This window comes from Eleutherodactylus coqui, chromosome 2, assembly GCF_035609145.1.
Source record: "Eleutherodactylus coqui strain aEleCoq1 chromosome 2, aEleCoq1.hap1, whole genome shotgun sequence".
Lineage (NCBI taxonomy): Eukaryota > Metazoa > Chordata > Amphibia > Anura > Eleutherodactylidae > Eleutherodactylus > Eleutherodactylus coqui.
In genome coordinates, this window is record NC_089838.1 from 135,582,301 (window position 1) to 135,609,540 (window position 27,240).

The following is a 27,240-nucleotide window of genomic DNA, read 5'->3' on the forward strand; positions in this document are numbered from 1 at the left end:
ACAAAGCCATAACTTGTTTTTTTCTCAAGAGTGCTGTATCTTTAGACAGTGGTCGTCGGGTAACGACAAAATTGGTGGGTTTGGCCAGGATGTATCTAATAAGTATTGCAGCATATCACTCTGATCCTCTTCATCCAATGCAGATAGCGTATGAGGCCTCGTTCACACTAGCGCTGTTTTCGTGTATTAGAGGCGCGTGAAAAGATTGCAGCTATTCTGCACTAAAAATCGTGTGAATGGCTGAATTGCAGCTATTTTAATTAGCCGTTCACATGATCCAAGGTGCGTGGTGCGTGTTTTTCAGCTCCCACAGGAGTCTATGGAAACTCCTGCGCAGCTTGCAACAAAGATAAGTAAGGTCCTAAAGCAGTGTGCGCTTTACCACTTTGTCCCCAATGATGGATTTATTTGCACAAATACCGGAGAGTGAGCTCTGGGTCGTCTTCTAACAAGCAATGCTTAGATTACGATAAATGTTACATATTTTTAATTTCTAATGTTATGTTCTTCTTTTACAGGTAGAGATCTTTGGGTTTTGATTGTGGGGAAATACCCAAATAAGCACACAGTTGGAATTCCAGAATTCAAGTATGTTGCAAATATGCATGGGAATGAGGTATATGCCCACTGCAGAGATCCTAAGTAACTGTTACACTTTTCTTTTATTTTTATCATTTATAATAGGAAAAGTAATAAATCGTCAATTATATTATAGCGTCCCAAACGCGCTTCATCCGGCGGTGTTCTAGGTGCGCCGAGCGGTTGTGGAGAAAATCAAAGCTGCCGGCAGACTTCCTCCACTTCAAATTTATGCTTAAAACTTATAACCTAGCCCTTCACCATGCCAAACAAGTTTATTTCACCTCCCTTGTCTGCTCACTATCCCACAACCCCAAACAACTCTTTGAGACTTTTTACTCCCTCCTCAGCCCCAAAGAACAGGCCCCTGCGACAGACCTGACTGTTGGAGAACTAGCTGTCTATTTCAAAGAAAAAATCGACAACATTCGAAAAGAAATCTCTGAAAGCTGCATGTTTAGCCCCATCCCAGTTTCATCAGCACTGCATCCAGCACCTACTCACTATCAACGCTAGAACCAACGACAGAGGAAGAAGTCTCCAGGCTTCTTTGTACTGCCCGCCCCACCACCTGCGCTAGCGACCCTCTCCCCTCTCACCTCCTCTGGTCCCTTTCCCCAGTTCTCATTACTCACCTCATTACAATCTGCAACCTCTCCCTAACCTCTGGCACTTTTCCCTCCTCATTCAAACACTCCATTATATCCCCTCTGCTTAAAAAAACAACCCTGGACCCAACTGATGCTGCCAACTACCGACCCGTCTCAAACCTCCCCTTTATCTCCAAATTACTGGAACGCCTGGTCTACCCCCGCCTTACTCGCTTTGTCTCTGACAACTCGCTCCTCGACCCCCTCCAGTCTGGCTTCCGCTCTCTACACTCGACCGAAACTGCCCTTACAAAAGTAACAAATGACCTGATGACTGCAAAGTCGAGAGGTGATTACTCCCTACTAATCCTCCTTGACGTGTCTGCTGCATTTGACACTGTCAACCATAATCTCCTTCTCACTATGCTCCACTCTATTGGTCTAAAGGATACTGCTCTCTCCTTGTTCTCTTCCTACCTCTCTGACCGTTCTTTAAGTTTTTCCTTTGCTGGTTCTATCTCTGCTCCACTTCCTCTCGCTGTCGGGGTACCCCAGGGCTCGGTCCTTGGTCCCCTTCTCTTCTCTATCTATATTGCCCCAATTGGACAAACCATCCACAAATTTGGCCTCCAATACCATCTCTACGCTGATGACACCCAACTATACACCTCCTCTCGTGAGATCTCTGGACCATTCCTCCAAAATATCACTGACTGTCTGTCCGCTGTCTCTAACACTATGTCCTCCCTTTTTCTCAAACTAAACCTCTCTAAAACTGACCTCCTTGTCTTTCCACCTTCTAACCGACCTCCCCTCAACATCTCCATTCCAGTGTCTGGCACCATCATAACCCCCAGACGGCATGTCCGATGCCTTGGGGTCACCCTGGACTCAGACCTCTCCTTTACCCCCCATATCCAATCTCTGGCCCAAACATGCCACATGCACCTCAGAAATATTGCTAAAATACGTCCGTTCCTAACCACGGACACGCTAAAGACGCTCGTGGTTGCCCTCATCCACTCCCGGCTTGACTATTGCAACTCGCTACTCATCGGCCTCCCCCTCACTAGACTAGCTCCACTCCAATCCATACTAAATGCAGCAGCTAGACTCATTTTTCTATCCAGTCGTTATTCAGACGCCTCTGCATTATGCCAGTTGCTGCATTGGCTGCCCATCCACTGCAGAACTAAATTTAAACTCCTCTACCTCACTCACAAAGCTCTGCATGGCGCGGCGCCACCATACATCACCTCCCTCCTGTCAGTACACCACCCAGCCCGCTCACTCCGATCGGCTAACACACTCAGACTAAACACCCCTGTAATACGAACCTCCCATGCTCGCCTCCAGGACTTCACCAGAGCAGCACCCATCCTCTGGAATGCTCTACCCCAAGGCATCCGGACAATTCCCGATGCACGAAATTTCAGACATGCCTTAAAAACGCACCTCTTCAGGGAAGCATACCAAATCTCCTGACCTAGTCCCTCGCCCCTCCCTATGGTGCCCCACCCTGTTTGCCTTCTAATAAATGATCTGTACATAAAATTCCCTATTGCCTGTGTTCCCCATGCCCCCACCCCCCCCTCACCCTTTGCACCTCCTGTACCACCCTCAACCATTTGTGCCTAACCCAATGTACCTCACATTGTATTTGTTGCAATCGTTGTATTGTTTTGCATTTATCTATGCCTGAAAGCGCTGCGGAATAAATTGGCGCTATACAAATAAAGATTATTATTATTATATTATTACTTTGTTTCAGGTAAATCTCTGACCTGGTGAATTAGGAAATTTAACAGGATTATTTCCATCAAAATTATAACCTGTATTTGTAGCTAGCTAGACTACTGACTAGTAACAGTGACCTCTAGTGGACAGCTGGTAGAACACACCACACATCTCTGCCTAATATTGCAATATCACATGCAAGACCTTACTGTTATCCTGGTGCATAATGCACTGAACAAATGGGTAGACACATAGGGGAACACATGAGTAATCTGTGCTTATTGTCAGTAAATGGAAGCATATAACTGTACCCTCTTACTATATTTGTCGCATCTTGGGCCACCTGTGCATCACCCACAGAAATATACGTCAGGTAATAACCTGCCCTAGATTTCCACTATCATTTATGCACGTTTCTGATGTAAATTTAGTGAATTTGACAAGCTGTGGGTGGCCCTGCCTTCTCCTGCAAAGCCGTAAAAACTTTTTAAAAAGGGGGGGAGGGGGAAGTGGAAAATACAGAAAAAGATGAAAATTTTTAGCACAAATGGGACTTGCACAAAAATTTGTAATATTTTTTATACTCCAGAATCTGGCCTAAACTGTTTTATGAATTTCCCCTCTATGTGCTTCACCTGTACTGGCTCTGATGCTGTGATAACTAGTGAATAATCCTATGCAGTTTTTGCCGTAATCTTCTAAAACTTGTTCTTAATGGCTCTAATTACATGGCATAAGTAAGTACAGTGATAAAAGAGTTTTTAAGTATGTTCTTGTTTTGTTTTTTCTAGGCAGTGGGGAGAGAAATACTGCTGCAATTGATTGAGTACCTACTGATAAATTATCAAAGTGATGCCAATATTACACAATTGGTAACCAATACCAGAATACATATTATGCCTTCAATGAACCCAGATGGCTTTGAAATTTCGTTTCTTTCTGACTGTTACTCTTCCAATGGCAGGCAAGTAGCCAAAACATTTTAGCTACTCAGATGTATGACTGCAAAGAATTGCCGCATTTAATTACATTTGTTTTAGGATGAATGACACGTATTATCTGTCTAGAACAGCTAATCCCTCTGTACACTGCTCAGTCCGCTATGTCTATTGCTCACCACTCAGGTCAGCCAGTCTCTGTGTCCTCCCCCTGCAAATTACTAGCCAGGAAATATATTTCATTAGCAACCATGGGGCAAGGTAGCCAAATGCTAGGCCTCATGTCCACGGGGAAAATCAGGCCCGCCACGTATTCTCCATGGAGAATCCGTAGCGAGTCCCTCCTGCCCCGCGGACATGAGGACTGAAAATAAGAATAAACTTACCCGCAGCAGACCGTACAGATCTTCTCCTCTTCGCGGCCGGATCTTCTTCCTTCGGCCGGCGGATGAGCTCGGCACGCCGGCAGCGTGCGGCGCGCATGTGCCGGGCACATCCGCCGGGCCGCAGAAAGAAGATCTGGCCACGAAGAAGAGAAGATCTGCACGGTCTGCTGCAGGTCAGTTTATTTTCATTTTAGGTCTCCTGCGGATCCGGATGGCTTCCATAGGCTGCAATAGTAGCCTGCGGGAGACCCGCACCTAAATAGAGCATGTCCATTTTTTTTCATGCTCCATATTTTTTTTTATTCACTTTTATTGACCATCCGCGGGTATTTATCTACCCGCGGGTGGTTAATGCATCACTATGGGGTGCGGATCCGCGTGCGGGAAAAGAGTTAAAATCCGCTGCGGATTTTAATTCTTCTTTTCCCCGTGGACATGAGGCCTTAGAACACACGGGGTAAATGGTGTGACACACCACAGGAGGCACCAACAAACAGAATATCATAAGGAGGAGTAAAGGACACCACCTAATAAGTTTATTAAAGTCCCTAATAGCATCAAAACCATTCAAGGGATCTGAGTAGTTGTGAATTGATTAGTTATTAAAGTGAAACCTTCATATGTTGCTAATGTGAATCATATCTATCCACGGCCCTTGAAATACCTGCTAGAATAAGACTTTATTACATGAGGTGCAAGTAGGTACAAACCACATCTGATGTCTCTTTTTAAAAAAAGTATATAGGGGACAATTTAAGAATTCAGTCGCCCTGTATGAGTGCACAACCTTTTCACTTTTTTCACAGGGCATAATGCCCCATCATAGGAAATACTTGGGGCTCATTCACACCAGCATCTGTATGGAACCTCCATCTCTGAATTCAGTTATAAAACCAAGATGAAATATTACAGCAGGCTGCGTTATTTCATCCTGTACATTGATAGAAGCCTGGCTGAAAACCAAATGGACCCTATTGTAGGCAATGGGGTCCATTCAGCGCAGTTCAGTTTTGTCATATCATGGTTCCATTTGGGCACATGTTGCCTTTTTCCTGCTCTATAACGAAGCAGGTGAATAGGAACAAAAAGCACTGATGTAAGGTAAGTAAAGTCCCCTATTGCAAGCACCGAGTCATGACTGAGTCCTAGGGTGACGTCACATCGTGACATTTTCTTGCCAGACTCTTTTTGCGTGGTGGTTTGCCATGCCTTCCTCAGTCATCTTTTACTCCCCAGTAAGCTGGATACTCATTTTAACGAACTCGGAAGGATGGAAAGCTGAGTCAACCTTTAACCGGCTACCTGAACTATGCAGGGATTGAATCTGCAACCTTCAGGTCGTGAACAAGAGCTGATGTAGACAAAGCCTTAATTAGACCTGATGAGAAATGTATTGCTGTGGAATCTCTCCTATATATACCATACTAGCTGATATACCTAGCTTCGCCCAAATTACCTTGGTACAGGTATTGCACAAAACGTTTTATGAAGTCGCGGTTACTTCAAAGGAACCGAGGAATAAAATATGTATACACATAGAGAAGCATTAGATTCTCCTCAGACTGCATGTACTGATATCCCTCTGCAGAATGTGCCACCCCTCCCACTCTCCTTACTTTTTACCCTTAAAGGTAGCGCCCCTTTTTATTCAAATTTACCCCCAGACTGGAGGTTGCAGCGCCTTTTTAGCTTTAAAGGCATGCTTCATCCCTGCAGTCCAAGTCCGCTTCCTTATGTACTTTACAGCCTTTTATTATACACAGAGGTCAGTTATATTTTCCTCAGTATATACACATAGAGGTCAGTTATATTTTCCTCAGTATATACACATAGAGGTCAGTTATATTGTCCTCAGTATATACACATAGAGGTCAGTTATATTCTCCTCAGTATGTACACATAGAGGTCAGTTATATTCTCCTCAGTATATACATATAGAGGTGAGGTAGATTCTCTTCAGTATATACACACAGAGGTCAGTTAGATTCTCCTCAGTATATACACAGAGAGGTGAGGTAGATTCTTTTTTTAGTATATACACACAGAGGTTAGTTATGGTCTCCTGAGTATATAGACATTCAGATGAGGTCCATTCTCCTCAGTATATACACACACAGAGATCAGTTATATTCTCCTCAGTATATACACAGAGAGTTGAGGTAGATTCTCCTTAGTATATGCACATTGAGCTGAAGTAGATTCTCTTCAGTATATACACATAGAGATGAGGTAGATTCTCCTCAGTATATACACATAGAGCGGTAGATTCTCCTCAGTATAAACACATAGAGGAGTGTTATAGTCTCCTCAGTATATACACACAGAGGAGCATTAGATTATCTTCAGTATATACCGCAGAGATTAGTTATAGTCTCCTCAGTATATACACACAGAGGTGAGGTAGGTTCTCCTCAGTATATACATATAGAGGTGAGGTAGATTCTCTTCAGTATATACACATAGAGGTGAGGTAGATTCTCTTTGGTATATACACATAGAGGTGAGGTAGATTCTCCTCAGTATATACACAGAGAGGTTAGGTAGATTCTCTTCAGTATATACACACACAGAGGTTAGTTATGGTCTCCTGAGTATATAGACATTCAGATGAGATCGTTTCTCCTCAGTATGTACACACAGAGATCAGTTATATTCTCCTCAGTATATACACAGAGAGTTGAGGTAGATTCTCCTTAATATATGCACATTGAGCTGAAGTAGATTCTCTTCAATATATACACATAGGGATGAGGTAGATTCTCCTCAGTATATACACATAGAGAGGTAGATTCTCCTCAGTATAAACACATAAAGAAGTGTTATATTCTCCTCCGTATATACACATAGAGGAGTGTTAGATTCTCCTCAGTATATACACACAGAGGAGTGTTAGATTCTCCTCAGTATATATACACAGAGGAGCATTAGATTCTCCTCAGTATGTACACACAGAGGAGCATTAGATTCTCTTCAGTATATACCACAGAGATTAGTTATAGTCTCCTCAGTATATACACATAGAGGTGAGGTAGGTTCTCCTCAGTATATACACATAGAGGTGAGGTATATTTTCCTCACTATATATACATATAGATGAAGTTGATTCTCCTCAGTATATACACAAAGAGGAGGGTTATATTCTCCTTAGAGAATACACATAGAGGTGAGGTGGATTCTCCTCAGCATATACACAGAGGTGAGGTAGATTCTCCTCAGTATATACACATAGAGATGAGGTAGATTCTCCTCAGTATATACACATAGAAGTGAGGTAGATTCTCTTCAGTATATAAACAGAGAGGTGAGGTAGATTCTCCTCAGAATATGCACATAGATGTGAGGTAGATACTCTTCTTAATATATACACATAGAGAGAGACAAGGTAGATTCTCTGCAGTATATACACATAGAGGTGAGGTAGATTCTCCTCAATATATACACAAAGAGGTGAGGCAGATTCTCCGCAGTATATACACATAGAGGTGAGGTAGGTTCTCTTCAGTATATACACATAGAGGTGAGGTAGGTTCTCCTGAGTATATACACATAGAGGTGAGGTATATTTTCCTCAGTACATTTACATAGAGATGAAGTAGATTCTCCTCAGTATATACACATAGAGGTCAGTTAGATTCTCCTCAGTATATACACATAGAGGTGAGGTAGATTCTCCTCAGTATATACACATAGAGGTGAGGTAGATTCTCCTCAGTATATGCACATAGAGGTGAGGTAGATTCTCTTCAGTATATAAACAGAGAGTGTGATAGACATGATGATTATTTATAAAATGTCTATCGATTAATATAACCCAAATGTATTTTGCTGTTGTAATGACTTTTAGCTCAAGAGTTTAAAGGACACACACACAATCTAATCATGGTATTTGCTAGCCAATGGATGGGTGATGTATTTGCTCTAAGTACATAGAAGTTGCTCAACCAGTTTCTAAGAGTTAAAGGGCCATAGTGTTATGTGTAGATTCTGTGTCCAATACTGAGTGTTTACCTAGGCCCCCTTCCACTCTCATCCTGAAGCTAGGTAAACAATGATTCCTCACTACAAGGAGATGACTTCAGCTAGGACAAAAGTCCATGCTGCCTCAACACTTGGAAGGGGGTGGGCAGAGAGGTGGGGGATTCTATATGATCCAACAAATGAGAATCTTATATGTTACTGATGTAATCTGTTGCACGCCCACTGAAGGGGCGGTTGTCATGTGTTATAATAAAAAGCCTGAGCCTCTACACAGGGTAGAGACTCTCCCGGTTTTAGACAAGCATTTGTGTCTGATTCTGGTCGACGATGTGTGCACACAATACTCAATTCGGAAAGCGACAAAATACCCCAAAGCCTGCTGGAGAAATCATAATCCAGATCAGTGGAGTCCCTGGGTGAGCGAGTGGATCTGTGAGGTCACAGCCTGGAACGTACAGAGATCGGCAGATGGCACGCAGAACTCAGGGGCCCGAAAATCTACAGAACACGGTAAGATTGCTTTATGTAAATCTACCGATGTGAGCTGGGTTCTGACTGCTTTTCTGCCTGTTCCTGATCCAGACTGGACCTTCACTGAAAGACAGGTCTGTCCACTCGGAAAAACCACCGTTTTTACCTGTCTAGGGGTATTTTGTACGCTGTGTATGCTGTTGTGTCTGAGACAGTTAAAAATTGTTTATGCAAGACCAAGAGATAAATTCTGTGAGGGTTAATGTGTCGGGAGGGCGGACTCGGCTGTTTAAGTCTGAGGGAACACGCCAGTGACACGTGCTCCTAGGTAAAACTAGTGTGAGGTTAGGAAGATTTATGATACGTATACTTAACTTTATGATTGAGCGTGTTATGTTCTCATATGTGGAAAGGTATATACGTATGAAGTATAGTCGTGCTTTGTGACGGCTGATTTCTCCAGAATATTATTGAGGTTTTGGTCATTGAAAATAATCGTCAGTCTCTGTGTATAGCTAAATGTCCTGTCTAGATCGTGTACAAGGAGTGCTCTTGGGGATTAATAGTAGAGGTTGGTTGATATAAAGGTGGATGAGATATATATATACCTTGAGCCGTTGTGGGTATTCTCCAGTAATCCCGTCTGTCTGGTATTATAGAAAGAATGTGCAGTGTTGATTATTGGGGGAGGGGTGCTGGTAAGAGAGTGAACTGAAAGCTTTTTCAATTAACCCTTTCTGTTTCCTTTGTCTTTTCTGAGTGGGAAAGAGAGGTTATATGGGAAGGATTTGAAGAAAGCAGATTTTAGAAGAGGAACACTATTGTGTCCAGAAACTTCGAATAGGCTAGAATAAGCAGGTAGCATAGAGTTGAGCAAAGTGAGCAAAGACAAAGGTCATAGAGCTTGTGATTTGGTTACTGAACAATGGGAAAGGACCAGGAAAAGTTGCAGAAAGAAATGTTAGGTCATGGACAGATAAGCAGAAATGAGTATGGACAGATAAGATAGGCTGTAGAAAGTTTACAGAAGATGAGCAGGAAGCCTAGCAGAAAGAAAGGTGTTTTTAGATTGCTAGGAGGAGGTATAACATAGTTGAGAGATTGAAGAGGGGAAAGCATGTAGGGGGGTATGTGTATTGCTAATGAACAATGTAATGTCTTTGTGTTGACTACAGCCCCTCCCTGTAATGGTGGCCGTGCTTGCAATGTTTACAATCCAACATAGTGTGACTCTGCAGTAAATGTAGTGAGGCCTGCCCCCACCCTGAAGTTACTTCCCCCCATGTGCTCACTTTCAGGGTGTGTGATGTTACTTCCGGTCCCTCCCCATCCGGGACAGGACCTGGCCCCGCCCCTTCCTCCTCCAGCGGCCATCTTGCCTCACCTGGGAGTGCTGCTGCCCCTGGCCCCGCCCGGTCCTCCGGCAGCCATTTTGCCTCGCCTGGGAGATCTGTAGCCCCGCCCCTTTCTGCCTCTGGCAGCCATTTTGCTGCACTTGGGAGGCCTATATTTCCCAATGCCACTGTATCCAGTGCTAACATCATGATTGTCTGAAGTAAGGTTTTGTTTGACCAGACTTTGTTACGCTCCAAGATGTGGCCACTTTGGATGTGTGATAAGTTCAGGGAAACAAACCTTTGTGGAGATGCAGCTTGGGACATAGTAGATGACTAAGCTGGTTTATAGTGCATGGAAGGTTGGAGTTGATGCATGGGGGGCAGAGACCAGGAATACATGACAGGGGACGCTCTCTCATGTTCCCAGGGGCTCTGTTTTCCACTGCCCGCTTCTCCAATGGATACTCAGACAGATGATGTTACGGAAGGCTCCTACAGATGGAATAATTTCCCTATAGTCACCCAGCAAACTTTTTCATGCAATTTGGTGAAGTAATTTTACTTTTTATGTGAAGAAAGAGGGACTGAATTGCCCAGAGTAGGATGTTAATTCATCCGTATTCTTTAGTTTTTCTTTAAGCCTTTTGTATATTCTAGTGTCAGTCTACACTGAAGCTATAATTATATTCCGACAGGAGAGTAAAAGCTAAACGCTGGCCATACCCTGAAATACTATTACACTGGGTGACGTAAAATTTGAATTGTGTGGCGCCCCCTTGTGTTAAAAAATACTAACTGCGACCTGAAAGGAAAAAAAAAAAAAAACATTTTTTTTGTAAGGAGATTTTTGCTCAGACTTCGCTGCATATAATGTCACCTTGACCTACAAAGTGCTTGTTTTTGTGCCTCTTGGTTTACTAGTTTGAACGCAATTACTCTTTTTCCATTGAGTATTCCTGTTCAAAAGGGGGGAGGCAGAGGTGATCTGGGCCATAGATGATCTAGGTGTTGTAGATCAGCTATTGGGTTTGAAAAAAAAAATAAATATAAATGGAATAAGATAACAAGGTTCCGAGCCATGTGAAATAGAACATCAGAACGATTATTTAGTACTAATTCAGTAAGAAACTGCAGGTATGCAAACAGTTATCAGAACCTCTGTTGATAATGCATATGTTGAGCTTTTTGCAGATGGTACCAGGGTGAGGATTGATGACTCCACATCGGATATGCAGTGGTCACACAACAAGATGTCCTAGAAGCAGAAGCTCTGCCTCCGCATGTCACAGTACAAGAAGCGGAATTGGAGGCCCTCACTGAGGCGTGTAGAGTGGCGAGAGGTAAGACGGCAACCCTTTACACTGACTCCTGGTATGCATTTGGCATAGCTCATGATTACGGCCCAATATGGAAGGCCAGACAGTTTTTACCTCAACAGGACAACCAATTGAGAATGGTGCAGCGGTACAGAGTCGCATGGAGGCCCTGCTTCTACCTGACAGAGTTGAGAGTTCGCACCGATTCCTACACTGGAGAGGCGAGAGACGACACCCTCGCTGACAGCGCAGCAAAGGCAGCGGCCCTCAAGCCGTGGAAGAAAGATACTGACAGCATGAGTCAGTGGTAAAAAACTTTGGACATTGACAAAAACTTTGGACTTTGATATGCTAAAAGACTTTTACAGTTACAAGCCAGCAAGGAAGAAAAGAATAAATGGACTAATATGGGAGCAGCAGAAACAGGACAGCGTGTGGTGAACGGTCAACAGCACTTGCCCACCACAGTTCCTGTATCCCATGATGGCCCAGCTGATGGACGCAAAGACCCACCTAGTAAAGCAGCACTGACGACGATGCTTGAAAGAGATTGGGCGACTTCTGGGTTCTCTGTAGCTGCTGCATCATTTGTCCGGTTTAGCATGATCTATGCCATAGGTGAGTCAGGGCAGAAGTAAATTTGCCACATCACACTTGCCGGGACCACTCTACCCATTTCAGGGATCGCAAATTGACTACGTTCAGCTCCCACATGTTGGGAAGTATGACTACGTGCTTGTTGTTGTTGATGTCTTTGCAGGTTGGAGGCCGACCCTGTTACCAAGGTAAACAAGTAGGTAACCGCAAAGAAGCTCATGAATGAGGTAAACTGTGAATATGGGGTACCAGAAGTGATTCAGAGTCAGACAGAGGTATAAACTTCGCAGGTGAATGTAACATGTCATGTCTGCTCTGGGTGTATCCCAGGCCTTTTACATACTGTACCACCTTTAGTGTAGTGGAAAGGTGGAGAGACGTAGTGGCACGCTAAAAGTAAGATACTTAAAAATGATGCCACTTTGGAAAGACTGTCATCCAATAGCCTTATACAGTGTTAGATATGAACCTAGGGGGGATTATACATTATCTCCCTACGAGATTGTTTGGGCTAGCCCCAAGGCTAGGTCTTTACTATCCTCAGTAGTTACAATTACAATCTGATGTGTTGACTAAGTATGTGATTTCCGTTGTTAAAGAACTAACCAAAGCCTATGCACAGGTGTTCTCTTCCAGACTCAGAGGCAGACACTGGGACACATATCTTGCAGCCTGGGGATTGGGTGTGCGTCAAGAAGTTCCTCAGGAAGCACCCTCTTGAGCCCCGATTTGATGGCCCCTACCAGGTGCTTCTGACTACTGCCACAGCTGTGAAACTAGCCGAAAGACTTACATGGATCCATGCTTCATACTGTAAGAAAGCTTCAGATCCGGGAGACCAGTCTTAGTTGTGCCAAAGACGTTACTCTGGTTAGGGCTAGTGAGAGAGGAGGGTGGCAACTGGAATCCTTAGTCGGAAGAATATGAGGGTATGGTTACCTTCTAGTATAACTCGTCCAATGCTCAAGTAGCCGCATATTCCTTCGACTATTGTACTGTGGTCCCGTGTCTAGGCACAAGATCCCACCGCAGGCCAGATTTAGCTCAGTCCAGCTGGTTATATGACTCATATACCCGGGGAATACAATATGTTCGTGCCACTGATAACGTCTGGGGAGAAGACTGCCGTTATTGGGGATTAGTGGGATGGAACGCAGGAACAGACTAGTCCTATAAACCGCGAAGTGCCTTAAATAAGAAAGATAGGAGCGGGAAATCCCTAATTAGTCGTATAACCCTCCTTGAGAATAATAAGGACAGCAGGTATTGGAAGGCTGAACTTAGTATGTTGCTTGGTTTTAATGCGGTTTTTACATTAACCATGGGAGATCCAAGCCCGGGGGACGGGGAGACTTATAGTCTGGGGACATACCGGTACGGGAGGACAGATCCCTTAGGGAAGTTTAAAATAAGGGATATGGTAGATGCAGCCGAATGGAAGCCTTCACTTAGTCCCGTGCCCATAATTAACCCCCTCCGCCGTAAGATAAATACCTTGACGAACATGATGATCATAGCCGACCCTACCTTTGTGGACACCTTGACAGTAGCGACTGGCTACTCTGACCAGAATCTCTGGTTGGAGTTGATGAGGTACAATGCTAACAGGAGCAACAAGTCTAACTGTTGCGTGTGCGATAGTGCCCGACTACACTCGGGGATGGTCCCCCTAAATCTCCCTGTAGATGCTGAAGAGTGGTTTATTAGTCTCTTCACGAACATTTCCGCTAATTACACTGTCCGTGAGAAATGGAAGAAGGAATACTCTATAACTACTTAAGTGTTTTGCACCGGAGAGAGTATTACTGACTACCCTGGAAACTACACCTGCCAGGCAAATAGGCAGGGTGGAGGGAGATTTTTGGGGAACTCGCCAACGGGTATTGCTCCTCCTACAGTATGATAGGAGGGGAATAGATGCAGAATCAGGTCCAGTCCTTAGGAGACGTTTACTGGCTTTGTGGAGACATGAGGTAGAGGACCCGCCTGGAGGGTAATTGGACAGGGGAGTGTGCCTTAGTAAAGCCCTTATGCTCCTCCACATCCTGTCAGACACCAACGTTTCCCTTGTTTGAAAAAGATGAAGAGCCAGTTCTGATAATGCCAACCACGTACGCTACCAAAGAAAAGGAGAAATGTACTAGTACTGTGCCTGCCCCGATCTCCTAAGATGGATTGTCAGTGGAATTCCCATTTGCCAAGGGATAGTGCAGAAGACCTTAGGTTCCGGCGAGGGCACACCCTGTGGGGTGTTAACTTGTACAGATAGAGGGTATGGATGCCCGGAAATGAGCCCAGGGAATCCATGGCCTCCCTCTGAGGTGAGGTAGGGATCCCCCCCTCCTAGGAGTAGGGACTTACGGGCAGTGGGAAAACCCTGACGCAAGAGTGAGGCGTCCTGGACGTGTTCACCATTAGGACTATCTCCAGGAGGGACATTGGTGTGGGTGAAGATTAGGGAGTCCCACACCGTGCGTGCCTGTGCACACTACTTTATGCTAGAGCGAGAAGAGAGACCCCTGGTGGTAGTTTTGATCTACACGTGTACATTGACGTCATAGGATAGCCAAGGGGGGTACCTGACAAGTTTTAAAAATTAGAGATCAAGTTAAAACTAGATTCGAGTCCATTTTCCTGATCATTAGGGTAAATAAATGTTGACTGGATTAATTATGTTTATTATAATTAGCAGTGGTTTATAAATTATACTAGAGACGCCTTATAGGGACTAGTCGACCAATAGGACCTACCTCGACTATGACTTTTTTTTTAAATAGAGTGACCTTAGATATGACTTTAGCTAAAAAGGGGAGTGTCTGTAAGATGATAGGGGAGACTTGTTGTACCTACATCCTAGACGACACGTGACCCGCGGGTAAAGACGCAGTTGTCATTAAGAAGCTGACCGCACTAACTAAAAAGAGCTAACTTTTGGGACCAGCACTCGCCATGGATGAGCGGGTGGTAAAGGATCCTGGCACAGACGGGCGTTGCTGTTGTATGTGAACTGATTATCTTTTCTGTTCTAGTCTGCTGTGTTATCCCCTGTGTCAGAGAGACCTGTGAAACTGATGCTGGAAAAGCCGCCCCCACCATGAGTTTGCTGAATGCATCCCCAGAAGGAGTGGACAAGTCCTACACCCCCTTGAAGACCCTAAAACGAACCTTCAACGCGCTCCAGTTATAGGCTCATGCGCAGAAAACTGTGAAAATTAGATAGAGAATTAGAGGATAGACATTTTAAGGGGGGATTGTGATAGACATGATGATTATTTATAAAATGTCTATCGATTAATATAACCCAAATGTATTTTGCTGTTGTAATGACTTTCAGCTCAAGAGTTTAAAGGACACACACACAATCTAATCATGGTATTTGCTAGCCAATGGATGGGTGATGTATTTGCTCTAAGTACATAGAAGTTGCTCAACCAGTTTCTAAGAGTTAAAGGGCCATAGTGTTATGTGTAGATTCTGTGTCCAATACTGAGTGTTTACCTAGGCCCCCTTCCACTCTCATCCTGAAGCTAGGTAAACAATGATTCATCACTACAAGGAGATGACTTCAGCTAGGACAAAAGTCCATGCTGCCTCAACACTTGGAAGGGGGTGGGCAGAGAGGTGGCGGATTCTATATGATCCAACAAATGAGAATCTTATATGTTACTGATGTAATCTGTTGCACGCCCATTGAAGGGCGGTTGTCATGTGTTATAATAAAAAGCCTGAGCCTCTACACAGGGTAGAGACTCTCCCGGTTTTAGACAAGCATTTGTGTCTGATTCTGGTCGACGATGTGTGCACACAATACTCAATTCGGAAAGCGACAAAATACCCCAAAGCCTGCTGGAGAAATCATAATCCAGATCAAGAGCTGAGGTAGATTCTCCTCAGAATATGCACATAGATGTGAGGTAGATACTCTTCTTAATATATACACATAGAGAGAGGCGAGGTAGATTCTCCGCAGTATATACACATAGAGGTGAGGTAGATTCTCCTGAGTTTATACACATAAAGGTGAGGTAGATTCTCCTCAGCATATACACATAGAGCTGAGGTAGATTCTCCTCAGCATATACACATAGAGCTGAGGTAGATTCTCCTCATTATATACACATAGAGGTCAGTTAGATTCTCCTTAGTATATACACATAGAGGTGAGGTAGATTCTGCTGAGTATATACACATACGTAGAAGTAAGGTAGATTCTCTTCAGTATATAAACAGAGAGGTGAGGTAGATTCTCCTCAGAATTTGCACATAGACGTGAGGTAGATTCTCCTCAATATATACACATAGAGAGAGAGGTGAGGTAGATTCTATGCAGTATATACACATAAAGGTGAGGTATATTCTCCTCAGTATATACACATAGAGGTGAGACAGATTCTCCTCAGTATGCAAATCATTTCCCTAGGCTTTATGGTTTCTGAGAAACAATTCTGTCATGTATCGCAGATTCTTGCGCAGTTTTTCATGCTTAGAATTGAATATTGAAGTTGTGACCGCCTTACTTTTCCTCTTTAGGACATAAAGAATGGTTGTGCCAAATTTCACATTATTGCGGAACAAATGTGTGTTTTTAGGGGGGAGGGTCACTTACTTTTGCATTTAGAATTGAATACAATTGAATTAGAAATGACACCGGGAAGTTAGAGAATTAGTAGCGAGTCAGTGAGTGAGTGAGGGCTTTCGCCTTTATATAGATACTAGCTGATATACCCAGCTTCGCCCAAGTTAATTTGGTACTGGGTGGCTGCTCATAACACACAGATCAGATAGATTCCTCTCAGTGTATAGGCAGATAAGACATTTATCTCAGACTTAGAGATGAGCGAGTATACTCGCTAAGGCACTACTCGTCCGAGTAATGTGTCTTAGCCGAGTATCTCCCCGCTCGTCCATAAAGATTCGGGGGCCGCCGCAGCTGACAGGTGAGTTGCGGCGGGGAGCGGGGCAGAGCGGGCGGTAGAGAGGGAGAGAGAGATCTCCCCTCCGTTCCTCCCTGCTCTCCCCCGCAGCTCCCCGCCCCGCGGAGGCACCCGAATTTTTCGGGACGAGCGGGGAGATACTCGGCTAAGGCACATTACTCGAGCGAGTAGTGCCTTAGCGAGTATACTCGCTCATCCCTACTCAGACTGTATGTGAAAATGTCACCCCACAGAATGTGCCACCTCTCACACTCCTCATTTTTACCCTGAAAGGTAACACCCCCTTTTATTCAAATTTCCTCCCCAGACTGAAGGTTGTAGCCCCTTGTTATATTTAAAGGCATACTCCATCCCAGCAGTCCATGTCCACTTCCTTTTGTACTTTACAGCCTTTCAATACATACGACAGTCAGTTTTATTCCTGTCAGTATATACTCATATTTGTAAATGCGTTTTGTTTTGCTGAGAAGATAACTGTCTCATATATTGCGGGGTACAGATATGCTATTAGTTGCATAATATAGGAATGGTCATGCCAAATTTCAAGTTTGTGCAGTACAGATGTTTTTATTACCTACATTACATAGGGGGTCATTTACTTTTATGCATAGGATTGAATAATCAAGTTGCAACCCTTTAAATTTCCAATATTTAGTACGCAAAGAATGGTCATGGCAAATTTCAGATTTGTGCGGTAAAAATTTGGTAATTATTTGTTGCATCGGGAAGTGAGAGAATTAGATTACGTAAAAATATAAAAAACACTTCCTTCTCGACGCAACCAAACAAATAGGATCCTAGGAGATCGGCAAAATAAGACCGATTGCTGGCGGGCGGGAGTTGCCTGGCAGAATATAATCCAAAATCTACACACACTATATATCCCCAAACCCGCCCAACTTCCACCCCCCTTATCCCCACCCCTAAACCCCCCCCCCACCACGTCTTCCTATGTGTTATGTTCCCTGTTAGTTAACTCAAGATCTGTAAGTGTAATGAGAAAATCACAAGATATCTGAGCAAAACCACAGTTTAATATTGTTTATATGAAGACTATAAGCTAATAAGCTTACAACATTGTATGCTGTTTATTGAAAATGCTAATAAAACCTGATTAAAAAAAGAATTAGATTACGTACGTAAAATTTGGACGCTAATTCTTTTGCGCTTAGAATTGAATAATCGAGTTGGGACCCATTAACTTTTCCTATTTATGACATAATCAATGCTCATGCCAAATTTCAAGTTTTTATAAGATCGGGAAGTGAGAGAATTAGATTCCATACATAAAATTTGGATGCTAGTTCTTTTGCACTAGAATTGAATAATCGAGTTGGGACCCATTATCTTTTCCTATTTATGACATAATCTATGCTTGTGAAGAATTTCATGTTTCTACGACATCGGGAAGTTGGAGAATTAGTGGCGAGTGAGTCAGTGAGTGAGTGAGTCAGTGAGGGCTTTCGTCTTTATATATATAGATATGTAGTGTGTTACATAGGGAATGTGCCATATTTAATGTCAGACGTTTTTCACATCAGAGAAACATATTTTCAAATTCAATTTGTAACTTCAAATTTCAATTTCTAGGTTCAATAAAAATGGCTTTGATCTGAACAGGAATTTTCCTGATGCGTTTGAGGAGAACACAGATCCAATCCAGCCAGAAACACAAGCAGTTATGGATTGGATTCAAACTGAAAGTTTTGTACTCTCTGCTAACTTCCATGGTGGTGCTATGGTTGCCAGCTACCCATATGATAACTCATATACTAGTAAGATTCTGTTTATCTACATCTCATAGATTATTATATACAGTGAAATGGTGCTGTTTTTACAGCAGATCTACAAGTTAGCACATTTGTTCCATAATGTGGATGCGCTAAACATAAAAAAAAGAAAGATTTCAGAGACACAAACTATAAACTTGAGAATATTAATGAAGTAGAATATCCAGCACCGCCCATGTAAAAGAATTCCGCTTTACACGGATTGTGCTGGATATTCTTCTACATTGTTATATGACAATACGTCTTGGAGATCCGCAAGCTGTTCCCATGGTTTGAATTAAAAAGTCATTTGACAGCATAAAGCATATAGCTAAAGAAATCTACTAGAGGTGAGCACCAAAACCTCTTTCCTATTGGATAAACTAGAGAATGATTACTTCTCCACTTACGTAATAAAAAAATGAAGGGTTTATCCACAATAAACAATAATGTACTGCTTTTTCTTTATAAAACCCCTTTATAGTTTTGAGTCCCCACTGCCCAAAGCTATATAAAATAAACATACTCATTGTGGCTCCAGAGTGCCGTGGCATCTGACTGGTGATGTCCTATAAACCTGTCACATGGGCTTCTTATGTAGAAACCTCTGTCAGGTATACGGGACGTCCTGACGGTCTTCTATTGGCTCCAGTGGTCATCTGGGTAACAACTCACGTGACCGCCACAGCACTTGTCAGCAGAAGATCACAAGAGTATGGCGGGGGAGCATCACGGCAGCAGGCTGTGAGTACTAGGTTTATTTTTTTCTGTACTCTGCATTCCCCCACTGCTACCCGTTACCTTGGAAAGCCCCTTCCACAAATCCTTATCTTAGAATATGTTCACATGGACCAATACCGATGCAGCAGAAAGCTGCATATCTTGTTGCATGGAAAGCACATGGTAATGCTTGACAGAACTTACTTTTTGAAGAAGTTTTGTAAGGTAAATTTTTAAAAAAATACCAAGGATAAACCTTTTCATTTTTCCATGGGAGATGGTCCTATGTAACAACTCTCCTCTCTAAGGCCCCCCTCACACAGGCGCTTTTTACTGCGATTAGCGCAGGGCTTTCAGCACCACGCTAATCACGGTACAACGCTTGTTTTCAATGGGACCGGACCGCTCACACAGCTGCAGACAGCTGCTCGGTCGCGGCACTTTTTAGTGCTGCGATTTTCAAGCAGTGCATGTTCTATTTTTGGGTGTTTCAGTGTTGTCTATTGAAATGAATGGGCAGCGTTTTTAGCGCTGCTGAACGCTCTAGCTACACTACTTCAAAAAAAAAAAGGACTACTCACCTAGCAGGCGCTCTTCGGGTCCCTGCTCTGCTCTCCAGCGTTCCTACAGGCTTCAGTGAAGTTGTCAACTTCCGACAGACCATCTCTTACTAGTAGCAGGGTTGAAAACCCTGCCTCCAGCAAGAGATTGCTCTGATTCGCTCTTGAGCACTGTGCTCAGCCAATCAGAGCCAGCGCTCAATGCACCAATCAGAGCAATCTCTTGCTGGAGGCGGGGTTTTACCAGCAAAATATGGTCTGTTGGAAGCTGACAACTTCATCAAAGCCTGCAGGAATGCCGTAAAGCAGCATCAGGGACCCGGATGGTGCCTGCTATGTGAGTATTCCTTTTTTTTTCAGCTGTGCTGAAAACGCAGTCAAAACGCTGGCAAAATGCAGCGAACGCTGCTGAAATCACAGTAAAAGCAGCGTTGAAAAATCCAGCGTTTTTGCAAAAGCCTGTGTGAGGGAGGCCTAAGGATTTCCACAAGGCTTTAAAGTTAGACTGTAAGGGCATTAGAGAAGAAGCTGCTGCTTCTAAAATTTTACATTAACAAACTTAACATCGAGATATTTATTATAAACATTGCTGTGGATATTAAAGAAAAAAAAAAGACATCAAATAAAGGATTGAGATTTTATGTGTAGTAGGAACATTTCTAAAGCACAGCTCACAAGTACTGATGTTACATTACTAGTTTTGACTAATCTCATCATCTCTTTTATACAGCGCCCCCAGACAATGATGTGTTGAAGTACCTAGCCGAACTATATTCCAAAAATAATAACAAAATGTACAGTGGCGGTTCTTGTTCTGACTCAATTGGTTTTAGTAATGGCATCACAAATGGTGCTGCTTGGTACAAAGTTAGAGGTGAGAAGACTCAAATCTACAGAAGCCTTTCTGTTACTTACCATTTTATATCCTTTAATGTTTGTGTTGGTTACTAAAGAAAGTATCTTGTGCTGAGAAATCTGTTGAAAAAAATTGTCAATCTAAGCCTAGGCTTACTGGCCATATGGTAAAACGCAGCGTTTTACCGGCATTTGTGATCGCGTATACCTGCGTATGACAGTGTATCGCACACACGTTGGCATGCACTGGCTTCTCTTTTTTTCAACTTTCACTAATTGCGTATGTACAGCATTTTCATACGCACCCTTAGAGAGAAATCGCGCCCAGTAAAATAGAGCATTCTGCGTTCTTTTTTACACGCTCTAAAGCTAACTATACAAGTAAAATAGAAATATGTAACCCGATGTCCCCATTATGATGGGCACTCACCATGGCCGAGTGTACATGTTCAGTTCAGAGAGAGAGAGAGAGTCAAGCTGCTACCAGAACAAAGAATCGGGCATGTTAAAATCCAACATGCCCAGTCCTTGTTTGCACCAACATTTGTCATTGAGAGGCTTTTGGAATGTACATTACATTGGCTTCTGGGTCTGCTGCCATTGATCTAATGTGTATGGATAGTTTTAGGCATCACTCACGATATGCTCAAGAAATCCATTCTCCTGTACACCTTTTTTTGATCAAAAGAGGAAATGGATCCCAGTAGAAAGGGTTAAGGCTACATGCAGATGATGATGACTCTCACATGGGTTTTGTGCGTTGCGAATATGAACTTCATTCTTTTGAATGGAGTCAGAGATATGAGTGATTTTTTTCCCTCACAGCAATGCTGCAAGGTAAAAAAAAAAAATCGCTGCATGTCCTATTTTTTCACTTTCCTTGGAACACATCGCCCATTGTTTTCAATGGGACAGTCAAACACATTGCATGCCATGCGATGTGCACACGAGTATCCATGTGATGTTTCCCATTGAAATCAATGGGAAGCACTTACCGATCATCCAACACACGTGAAACATCACTGCAAGATTGGAATTTCAAAGAAGTATTGCAAAGTGTTTTTACATAAAAAAAAAACCTCCTCGCATTCACGGGTAAAATGCACTTTAATCAGTGCGATATTGGGCCGGGTTTCTCGGCCCAATATCGCGCTCGCCCCTGACAAAGTAGCCTTAGCAAAACATTTTCTACTTGGAAAGGTTTGTCTGTTCCTTTTGAATAGAACCCTTTTTCACTTTTCATGTTAAAACACATTTGGGAGAGCAGATCCTCCAAACATAGTGTGAAGGCAGAAAAATTCAGGTTATGCATTCACGCTACTGTCTCAGATGTACAGCATCGATGATGAAAAATGACAATACGGAGATGAATGTGGAAACTATTAACGTGAATCATTATCACAATATGGTATCCTATTTATGGGCAACGTATTAAAGTGACCAATCTGCTGGATGTAAAAAGTATAGTCCACTGGATTACTTCTTAGTGGCTACTAACCAAACCGCATAATATTGTATTTGGTGTTTGTTATCAAATCCCAGTGGACCGGTCATTATAATATACTGCCCTAAAATAGGGCAGATTCAATTTTGGTGAACCGAATAACATGTTATTAGCAGGTTTTTTGGGGAATGTTCAATTTTCCAGCAGCTTTTCTATCAGCAGTTTACAAGTTACTTTGTGACACCTTTTAATGTATGTCTTATTCACATAATGCAGACTAATGGATTCCAAGGACAATGGTGAGTATTTTAAACGTATGTTCTGTTGGCTCACTCCACCTAACATGTAATAGCAACATATATGTAATGTGTTATCAGAATAAGGCCGGCTTCACACAAGTAAGAAAATCACTCAAAATGTGTGCGTTTTGAGACACACAAATATGAACCTCATTTTTTTGAGCTTTTTTTTTTTTTGCATGGGACCGCGATGCTATGCGAGAAACAAATTGCGGCATGTTCTATCTGGCTGCATGATCTCGCACGCAGCTGCATTGTTTATAATTGAAAGCAATAGGAGAACTTCCCAATCCTCTCAGGCGTCTGTGACAGCCGTGCCAGATGATCCCTGCTTGAGACAGCCTCACATCCATGGGTCTTTCACATGGTGGAAAGTGTGATATTGGGCCGTGAATCGCAGACCTATGTCGCGCTCGCCCATGTGTGGCTAGACTTAGGATTAATTCACACTAAGTTTAACATACGCTGTGGGAATGCTCCTGGCACATATGGCAAATGTATTCATAGAGCCTTATTCACCTGATGGTTTCCAAAATAGTGTAATTTTTATAATTCGTCAAGCTGCGCTCACAAGAGGCCTCTAGGTGAAGGAAGTGGTAACCGTGCAAAGGATTTGGGGGTCAGAGGAGCGCTGCGGCTGCTGAAATCAGCTGTGCAAACTCAGCTGATTTCTAGTCAAATTCCACACCGTTTTGAATATGGAAATTCCCCAGCATTTTCGCTGTGTGTGAACATACCTTAAAAAGGTTTTTTTGAGTTGGTGTTTTTTTAAAATTTAATAGCAGGAATTATGAAAAACAATGAGAGAATACCTATCAACTCCGGATCTGCAACGCTCAAGTGTTGACATTCCCATCCTCACTGACAGCCCTGTTTACAAAGCTGCAGTCGGTGACATTCCATATACATACTGACCACTGAGGCCTGTGATTGGCTGCTATGGTCAGTCAGTGTACGGAATGTCACTAAGTACAGCTTGTAAACGGGACCACCAGAACAGGAGAAGCAGCTCTGGAGCCTCAGGAGTCTGGTGCTGGAGACTGCTGTCTAAAAACAAAAAAACTAACCAAACAACAACTCGGAAAACCCTTTAAAGAGAATTGTCTATTATGAAATTCCCTTGTATATTTTTGTATGTTTACAAAATGTGTACCTCTACTTTGTTAAATGTAATTCCCACTCATGCTTAAAGTTCTTCATTACATTTTTATTTGCTCTTACATACTAACCAGAGTAGAAATTCTTGGATGATTGTCACAGTTGTAGGTCATGTAGCAAAAAAGTAATGAAACTTAAACAGTCTTCCTGTTTATCTCTGTGGTTTCGCATATGTGACCCACACTCGTGATGTTTCCAGGTGGCATGCAAGATTACAACTACATCTACGGTCAGTGCATTGAAATCACTCTGGAGGTGTCCTGCTGTAAATATCCGGAAGCCTCCACACTTCAGGGGTTTTGGAATGACAACAAAGTGTCTGTTATTGAATACATGAAGCAAATCCATATGGGTATGTGACAAATCACTAAAGCTAATAATGGTGAAAGAAAATAAAGTGGAACTCCTTTAGATGACTAATGTATCAGTTATGTACACAACACCCTGGTTGGCATACAACACTCCAGCAGTCACCGGGCAACCACCATAGATGCCAACTTGCAAGAAGGACAATCCCTGCTGCATTTGTAACACACGGTTGAATTTATTTACGCCAAGCCATGTCTTCATCCCCACTTGGTCTCCTTTATGCACCCAGACAGTAATAAGTGCTCTCTTTTCTGTTACACACAGTAACGGTGGCCCTTTTGTGCCCCATACATTTTGTTTAATTTAAAAAACAGGTTATCAGCAGCACTCAGTTCAAAACCCCTTACCTCCCATACATTTTGTTTGGCACGCAGTAAAGGCCCTTTTAGGCCTCCCTGTCCACAGTTCTCTGCGGTGAGCCTATCTGAGCAATAGGCTCACAGCGGAGAATCGTGTTAAATCACAGCATGCCCCGATTTGATTCCCTCGAGCAGAGAATCGCTATGATTCTCCACTCGTGGACAGGGGGCTGTGCTTTCCATAGCAACGCTATAGAAAGTGTGCACTGCGTTACTCGCGGACGGATTATCGCCGCGAGTAACGCACTGCAGTATCGTCCGTGGACAGGAGCCCGTACACACGATTATCGCTCAAAATTCACTCAAAAGCCATCTTTTGAGCGATAATCGTTGTGTGTAAATGTGTGACCATCATGCATTTTTCGTCCATCGCTGACTTCAGGTCCGCATGAAATCCTCATCCCTGATAAAAAAGGGATGGCAAACGGCGTTCACAGCCGGCAGCACTGATAACATTCTTTAACAGCTGCTGCCCTGCTGGAAAACAATAGCGATGTATTTAGAGAACAGACCATCCGCTGTTCTCTAAATATTTGCAAATGAAGTACTAAAGGGCTGATTAACCCATAGTATATATGTAAAATGATCGCTCAAAACTGTCAGTTTCTGATGAATTTTGAGCGATCATCTGTGTGTTTAAATGCACCTTTAGTGTCCCCACTCATTGATGTAATCTCCTTAGTACCTCTTACACACAGTAAGAATGTCCTCCCCAAGCAAAACTCACACAGTAGGGATGACCCTTTGGTTCCACCATAGCAATATGATAACCCTTAATTTGCTCATGTCTGTCCGATGCCCAACACAGAAAAAGTGCCTGTAGAGATCTCCACCTGAATGTCCCCCTCCCAGTAGTGACCTCTCAAACAGTAAAAATTGCCAACCTTAAAAATAAAATGAAAACTCGCCCAGTCTTTTCCCAGGAATGAACAAAGGAGACCACTCTGCAGGTCTCCTCTATCTGTAACTTATACTAGGTGAAGAGTTTGGATTTTCCAGGCCCCCCACCCCCTTCAAACGGATAACAGGATCTCTTTATAAAGTAGGGTCAAGCAGCTTAAATTTCTACGGCAAACACTTTCAAGCTAGTAATTGTCAATAGTATGCTACAGATGTAACAAAGTTTAACTTGACTGTTTTCACATTAAGAACTCTTTGTACCCATTTACCTTTTTTTTATCCACTCAGAAGCTCCATCAAAGCGGTCACCTCAACTACGTGTTTTTCCATTTGCCATTTACTCTGCAGATATTGTCTTGCGAGTTTTGCGCATTGCGAAATGCACAAAAATAGACCAATGTTTGCAATGGGTCTATTTACATGGGCGATTTTTCACTCTCAGCAACGAGATAAAAAAAAATCGAAGCATGTTCTATTTTTGCAAGAGTCTCGCACGAGAGGATTACATGCAAATGTGTGAGGTCACACAGCACACTGATAGAACATGCTCATACCAGTGAGGTCAACCTATGTGTAGAACATTGATAATATAATATTTCTAGTGTATATTTTCTTAATGACCTGACAGGGATAAAAGGACAAGTACTTGACATGCATGGGATACCAATCCAAAATGCCATAGTGGATATCCAGGGAAGACAACGTATATGCCCTTACCGAACTAACAAAAATGGGGAGTATTACCTTTTGCTTCTACCAGGAACATACACATTCAATGTAAGTAACCAAGATGTAGTATTTGAAGTTTTGATAAGTTAGTCCACAGTGGTTAGGGTAAAAATATCATGAGTCTTACCTGCTATCTCCATTTTATAATTTAGGTAACAGTGTTAAACAAATCACTAGTACAGAATATAACCATACAAAAAAGCTTGAATCTATCAGCAATGACCTACAACTTCCACTTTGGTGAAAAGACAGGCAATCCTACACCAACCACCTCCGAACCCTGTTCTCTTCATGAAGCCGGTAACAGTAGCAGCACAATACAAGTATGCCTGGTGACGTTGTTCTTGAGAACTCTGTTGGTGCTATGGCTTCACACCCTTTAGGATGCCAAAGGAAAAGACATCTGGATAAAAATTCTGAATGTGGTGGAATTACCTCCAATACATCCCAAACTGTCAGCTATGTGTTCTCCTACATAACCCTGGTGCAAATATTTTTACTCTGCATAGGACAAGAAAAAAACATTTATATATTCTGTTGCACTGTACATTTATAATTTCATTAAAAGGGATTTTATTTACAATACGGCATTGGTGTTTGATCATTGAGGGGATCCAACCTCTTAGGCCCTGTTTACACTGTATTGATGGTGTGGATTTTGTGCCAATATCTGCATTGGAATGCACAGCATTTTAGCATTCAATTACATCGTTATTGACATCTGTGTAGTGGGAAAACATAATTGATGTCAGTTCTTGCCACTGACTGGGGTTCAATCAGCGTGCTCCTTAGAAATGCATCACCCATTGATTCCAGTGGGACCTTTAATGCTTTGCATGCGAGTGTGATGGAAGGTTTCCCATTGAAATCTATAGGAAACGTTTCCAATCCTCTATCGTGTGTGAAACTCGTGCCAGAGAATCCCAATTTCACAGATGCAATGCAATTTTGCCTGAAAAATTGCTTTGCATCTGTGGGTAAATCACACGTTCATGAGCGGGATATTGGGTCGAGTCTCAATGCCCGATATCGCATTCCTCCTTTGCATGGGTAGCCTTAGGCTGGGTTCACACAGGGCGGATTTGCCGCGGAAATTCCGTGTGGAATTCCGCCGCGGCAAATCCGCCTGCGGCCGCTAATCTCAGGATTAGCCAGCCATGTGGACAAGATTTCTCAGATATCTCGTCCACACGGCCGTGGCCACGGTTTCAGAAT

At 42.9% G+C, this 27,240-nt stretch overlaps 1 protein-coding gene across 1 annotated transcript in view; it reads left to right on the forward strand.

The window, feature by feature from the left end:
* CPM (carboxypeptidase M) overlaps positions 1 to 26,608 on the forward strand; it is an 80,965-nt gene extending 54,357 nt beyond the window's left edge. The window contains exons 3-9 of the mRNA XM_066591618.1: positions 519 to 616; positions 3,698 to 3,870; positions 18,454 to 18,638; positions 20,643 to 20,786; positions 23,868 to 24,020; positions 25,925 to 26,073; positions 26,178 to 26,608. Of these exons, the coding sequence (XP_066447715.1) occupies positions 519 to 616; positions 3,698 to 3,870; positions 18,454 to 18,638; positions 20,643 to 20,786; positions 23,868 to 24,020; positions 25,925 to 26,073; positions 26,178 to 26,408 (1,133 nt within the window). The 3' untranslated portion in view covers positions 26,409 to 26,608. The remainder of the gene's footprint in view (positions 1 to 518; positions 617 to 3,697; positions 3,871 to 18,453; positions 18,639 to 20,642; positions 20,787 to 23,867; positions 24,021 to 25,924; positions 26,074 to 26,177) is intronic.
* Positions 26,609 to 27,240: the final 632 nt, after the last annotated feature.